The 6,114-nt window shown below is 50.8% G+C and overlaps 1 protein-coding gene across 3 annotated transcripts in view; it reads left to right on the top strand.

Annotated features, from left to right (window-relative positions):
* The first annotated feature begins 705 nt into the window (after positions 1-705).
* The window catches only part of VIPR1 (vasoactive intestinal peptide receptor 1), a 120,158-nt gene continuing 114,749 nt past the window's right edge, over positions 706-6,114 (top strand). The window contains exons 1-2 of one of the 3 annotated variants that reach the window (XM_085562826.1): positions 706-786; positions 823-867. In XM_085562826.1, coding sequence (XP_085418952.1) covers positions 769-786; positions 823-867 — 63 coding nt within the window. In that variant the 5' untranslated portion in view covers positions 706-768. Of the gene's footprint in view, positions 983-6,114 lie in introns of all 3 variants that reach the window. The other 2 variants (XM_077789712.2, XM_077789720.2) reach the window with 2 other exon arrangements.

Below are 6,114 nucleotides of genomic sequence, written 5' to 3'. Positions count from 1 at the left end.
GGGAAAAAAGGGGAAAAAAAGGGGGAAAAGGGGAAAAGAAGGGGGAAAAGGGGAAAGGAAAGGAAAGGAAAGGAAAGGAAAGGAAAGGAAAGGAAAGGAAAGGAAAGGAAAGGAAAGGAAAGGAAAGGAAAGGAAAGGAAAGGAAAGGGGACGGAGTAAATAGGGGGAAATAAAAAGAAGGGGGAAATGGGAAAGTAAAAGAAAAAAGGGGGCAGAAGGGCAGAAAGAAAATGATGGAAAGGGAGATAAAGTAAAAAGGGAAGAGAGAGGAAAGGGGAAAATACTGAAAAGGAAATGTGGGAAATAGGAGAGAAAGGGTGAAGAGAGGATGAAGAGAGGAAAGAAGAAGAGAGGAAAAAAAGTAAGGACAGAATGGAAAAGGATAAAGGTGAAAAAAATGAAAAAGTGGGAAGAGGGGGACAAGAAGGGAAACAGGAAAGAAATGAAGAAGAAAGGAAGGGCAAGAAATAAAAACGGGAGAAAGAAGAGGGGAATAAAAGGTGAAAGGGAAAACGAATAAAGGTCAGAAAAAGTCGGCTGCCAAAGAAGGGGAAGGAGCCGGGGCAGCGCCGCTCGTACCTGGGGCGGGCGGGGGCGGTGCCGGGGGCGGTGCGGCCGCTCGGCGGAGCGGGCTCGGAGCCGCTGCTTCCTCCTCCTCCCGTGCCTCCTCCTCCTCCTCCCGTGCCTCCTCCGCCTCCTCCCGCAGCCGCTGGATGCCGGAGCGGCGCGGGGGCTGCGGGCTGGGCCGGGCTGCGGGGCTCGGCCGGGATGCGGGGCTCGGCCGGGCTGCGGGGCTCGGCCGGGATGCGGGGCTCGGCCGGGATGCTGCGCGGGGCCGTGCCGCTGCTCGGCTGCCTGCTGGCCGCGGTGAGTGACCGCGGAGCGCCGCACGCCCCGGGCAAACTTCGGGCAACTTCGGGCGGCTCTGCTCCTTCCCCCGTGCGCTGGGAACCGCGAGCGCTCGCTTCGCCTTTAGGTTCAGGTGCGCGGCCCTTTTTGGGGGTGAGAGGATCCCTTTGAGCTGCCGGGATTCCCTGCTGGTTTCCCGGTTTGTTTCTCCTGGTTTCGCTGTCATTCGGGTTTGCTGGCTGCGGGTTCGCTTTGGTGTCTGTTCAGGAGCTCGGTGGGTCCTTGCAGCGCTCGCCCCCAAACTGGGGATAACGGGATGGGATTGGGATGGGATTGGGATGGGATGGGATGGGATGGGATGGGATGGGATGGGATGGGATGGGATGGGATGGGATGGGATGGGATGGGATGGAAGGGCTCTGGGGTGGGCTCTCCTCGCAGCTGCCCACGAGAAGTTGGGCAAAGCGCTGCGTTCCGGCCCCCCAGAGCCAGCCGGGAGCGGGGATGTGTCCGGGCTGCTGTGATCGGGCTGGGTGTGATGTCCCCGGGCTGCCGTGTCCCGGCTGGGTGTGATGTCCCCGAGCTGCCGTGTCCGGGGTCAGTGTGATGTCCCCGGGCTGCCGTGTCCCGGCTGGCTGTGATGTCCCCGGGCTGCCGTGTCCGGGCTGGGTGTGATGTCCCCGGGCTGCCGTGTCCGGGGTCAGTGTGATGTCCCCGGGCTGCCGTGTCCCCTCTCGGTGTGATGTCCCCGGGCTGCCGTGTCCCGGCTGGGTGTGATGTCCCCGGGCTGCCGTGTCCCCTCTCGGTGTGATGTCCCCGGGCTGCCGTGTCCGGGGTCAGTGTGATGTCCCCGGGCTGCCGTGTCCGGGCTGGGTGTGATGTCCCCGCGGTCGGGTCCGTGATGCATCCCCCCACTAATTACAGCCACTTTGGGTTTCATTATTCCATTTACTAACGCAGCCTGAATGCTTTCAAGTAGCCTGTTACGGGTGAATTTTGGGGGGAAGGAGGAGGGGAGCGAGGTTTGTTTCTCCTGGAGCTGTGTGTGCCCTGCACAGTGCGAGCGGAGCTGATGCTCCGTGCCAGCAGGCACAGGGCACGGTTCTGCACGCTTGCCTCAGCTCCCCGCTCAGGGAAAGGTGTCCCTGCCCATGGCACGGGGTGGAACTGGAGGATCTCTAAGCTCCCTTCCAACCAGACCATTCAGGGAGTCTGCAGTTCTCTGATTTCGCTGGAGCTTTGCTCTCGCAGCTCGTTTCCTCACAGGGTTTGATTTAGAGCGAGCCTGGTTTTAATTCAGCAGCCTGGGGTTGGGGGGAGATCTGGTGCTCAGTTTCCTCTCACTTGTAAGCTGCTCCCACAGTTTCTCTCTGGAAGGTGAGGCTGCCTCCCCAGCATCCTGTAGGGCTGGGTGAGGTTGCCCACCAGAATTGGGTTGTACCAACCCAAGTCACCTGTGTTTGCTCTGCTGGGCTGGTGACAGTGGCTGTGGTTGCAGAACCATCACAGAATTGTAGAATGGTTGGAAATAAATAGCATCTGATTCCAAAGCCCTGTGGACGGGACAGCTTTCAGTAGACCAGCTGCTCAGAGCATCATCCAGCCTTGTCTTAAAGCAGTCAGACCAAGCAGGTTGAGCCTCAGAGAGTGGAAGTTAACCCAGATGTGTCAGTGCATCACTTGTCTCCCCTTTCTTCTCCCCTTTTCCCACAAGGAATGAAACAAATTTATTTAATTGCAATTTTTGGTATGAAACAAATGGATTTAATTGTCTTTTGTTTGGCTGCCACCATCAGCCACTCACCCATCCACATTGCCAAAGACATTCTTAGAGCTTGAACAGGTTGGGAAAATTTATTAAAGTACTAAAAAAAAAAAAGACCAGGCAAACAGTTCTTGGAATTCTACAGAGCTTGCTTTAGGGAAGATCCAAAATAGCCCAAATGTCCAGGGCTGGAGCTGGGGAAAGGAGAAGGAGGCAGCGTTCTCATCAGCTGCTGGAGCTGCTCCAACTCTTGCTTCCACTGAAGCCCTTGGCAAAATTCCCATTTCTTTAAAGATTGTTGGCATGAGGGGATCCTCTGGGGCCAGATCCTGCAGAGGGTGAGGTCACAGGGCTGCTGAATTTCACCCTGCAAGGATCTTGGGGTGGAAAGTGATGCTCTTGGGTTGCCATCAGAAAGTACAAACCCCTAAAGCTTTGGAGCAGAACAAGACTGCAATCCTGTAACTGCTTCTTTTCCAACCCTTTTATTATTCTGTTTTTGTTGTTAATGTTCCTGGGATCTGGTTCACGCTGGTGGGTTAAAAAGATTCACATGCTCCTTATCAGCACTGATCTGCAAGGTGACTAATACTGAACTGCCCCAGCGCTGGAGAAAATCCCTGGTTTGTTTCTCAGCTTAAACCTGGGATTTGGTGCTGATTTTTAAAGCAAAAGTAGCTCTGCAGTCATAACCCAACTCTGGGACCTGTGATGGCTCAGCAGAGCTTGGTTAGTTTGGGTTTATTTTGTTTAAGTTCTCATGATAATTTTTATTGGTACGTCCTTGAGGAAAAAAAAACTCTGAACAAGTGGCTGATCAACAAGTTGAGCACCATAAAACTCCTGCAGCCATGTGGTTTCTAATTGCTGTTATAAACCTTCACCTCTCATCCTGCACGCTGTGGAGAAGAGGGAATTGGGCAGATCTCATTTGCTGAGGTCATCAGGCCATGCTCACCAAAGTCCTGCCCTCCTGCCAGGGCCAGCTTGGAAAAGTTAGAATAAAAGTGTTAATGTTGGTGGTGGTGTAAATGTACAATAATCCCTTTTAGGTTCTTCTGTGTTGGTTTTCGGGGTGTAATTAAAATAATTTGGCCTGAAGAGCTACAAATTAGACACTTTTTTTTTTCCCCAGTGTGTATCTAGAACATGAGATATGGATAATTTGAAGCAGTTGGTGGATTCCACGTGCCTTCAGACTTCAAGCTCCTTAAATTAGCCAAATCTGCCCAGCTGGTGTAATTTGTGCTTTTTTTCAGAGCTTTGCTCTGTTCCAGCCTTGAAGTAGGTTTGTGATGGAAAATAATAAAACAGCTCAGATCTGATTCTTCATCAGTCAGAGTGCAAATGTTGGAGATGTGATCAGGGTGGAAAATCAGTGAAATCTGAGCTCCCCAGAAATCAGGACAACCACTTCAGCTGTGTCTGTGCCTCTTTCCTCCTGTCATCGATTGAGAATCTGTAAAGTGACATAAATATACTTTAAACAAAACAACCACTGGTTTTGGCCACAAGACAAAGTTCTCACTGGAATCCTCCAGGCCAGTTCCTGCACCCAGCACAAAGATCCTTTAAATAACAGCATGTGTTTAACAAAGGCCTTGCCACAAATCCTGAGTGTGTGCCTGGGTGTATGATTTATTCCATTTGTGCTTGTATAAATGCATGACTGACTTTATTCAGGAGAACCAGTTGCCCAACCTTGTGTCTGGGTAGCTCCGAAAGCCTCTCTATAAAGTTTTCAGAGAGGACACATAATCAGCAATAATAACATTGTGGGAGCTCTTACTTAGGGCATAAAAAGGCAAAATTGTAGAATAGTGGAGGGGAACAGTATCTGAGGAGAAAAATATGTTAGGGGAAATACTTAAAGCTGTTTCATGCTGTGTTTTACTCACCAGCACGCCAGCAGGGGCATTCACATCATCATTATCACACACTCCCCGCAGCCCAGGGGTTTGTTCCAGCAGGGAAACTCCGGACAACCAGCTGGGAATTGGGATGGGCAGTAAAAGCAGGCGAGTCCACCAGGGTGGTATTTAAAAAAGGGATTTTTTTAATCCCTACACTCAGCAGCAGGAGGCAGGTGGGACCATGGACAGGGAAAGCCGCCTGGGTTGTGAATTTTGGGTGTGGAGGTGCATTTCCCCAGTTTTTACAGCATTAAAAAGCCTCTGGTCCCAACCCCTTAGTGAGAGGCGTGAGAGCCAGGGGCATGCTCTGGATAGAAATGTAAATTCAGGTGAGTTCTGCTTTGTCCTGTGGTTTCTGAGGCTGACAAAACATTTTGTTCTCGTTTTCAGTGTCTCACAGTGACTTTGTGGAGTGGTTTGGTTTTTTTTGGGTTTTATTTTTGGTTTTGGTTTTTTTTGGTTTTTTTTTGTTTGTTTGTTTGTTTGTTTGGGGGTTTTTGGTTTTTTTTTTTTGTTTTGTTTTGTTTTTGTTTTTTTTGTTTTCTCTCATGCTTGGCTTTCCAAGGAGGGATCGGGGCACTCGGGGGATGCTCTGCACTTTTGGCAAATGGGCAAGAGGAGAATGAGTGAGTGAGTGAATGAATGGTGGGACAGTGTCAGGAGAGAGGGTTTCAGATGTGAGGCTGCCTTAGAAATGGTAAACATGAAGAGTTTATATTCATTTTCAGGGGGAAAAAAATAAATTTAAAAAAATAGAGAGGTTTTTGCCTTTACCAGATGGTCTCCAGCAGAAACAACTGGAGAGACTGGTGGCTTGTCAAAATCAATCTTCCACATGATACGCTGATAGTCTGGGAGGACTGGGAATTTTCTGCTGTTTGGGCTAGAATATAGACACAAATCTTTTGGGACAGAGGGAGATCTCCCTGTTCATCAAGTGTCCCTTTTATTGGCATCCTGGGGAAGAGCACCAGACATCGGGGACCAACAAGACCTGGGATTTGATGATCTTTTTTTAAGCCAGACCTGAGTGCACTTGGAGGAGATTTGTGACACCCTGAGTGGCTGAAATTCAGGAAAGGGCTCAGATGATCTGTGCAGAATAAAAACTCTCAGTCAGGCTTTGGTGGGGAGCAGGATTCAGCTGGGTTTTAGGAACACAGGAGGTCACACCCTGCCCTCAGAGCAGGTCAGCACCAGTGTGGCAGTGTCACTTTTGTGCTGCTGTCACATCCCCTGCTGCATCACCCTGCCTCAGGGGATGTGGATTTGTGGCTTTCCAATGCCTGGGAAAGGCTGTGGGGTTAAATATAGCCCCACTCCCTGCTCTCATCAACTTTCTTCTGTGTTGGAAAGAAGAGGAAAGAGCTTTGCGAGAATCAAAATCCAGGAAATGCAGCCAAGAAAAAAAAAAACCCCAAGTCAGGGGCCAAAAGCACAGACAAAAGGAGCTGGAGGTGCTGGAGAGCCCAGAGCAGGAGGGGCTGGAGCTGTGACCCAGCAGGATGGACAGACACACGGTCGCACATGGCAGGGCTTTGTCCTGGTTTCCCTCTGTGGCTGGAGTGCAGCTCCTCCACTCTCCCT

The sequence above is a fragment of the Lonchura striata genome, chromosome 2, assembly GCF_050655825.1.
Source record: "Lonchura striata isolate lonStrDom1 chromosome 2, ASM5065582v1, whole genome shotgun sequence".
NCBI classification, from domain to species: domain Eukaryota; kingdom Metazoa; phylum Chordata; class Aves; order Passeriformes; family Estrildidae; genus Lonchura; species Lonchura striata.
The sequence above is the reverse complement of the archived record's forward strand: the minus strand, read 5'-3'. Positions and strand labels throughout refer to the sequence as shown.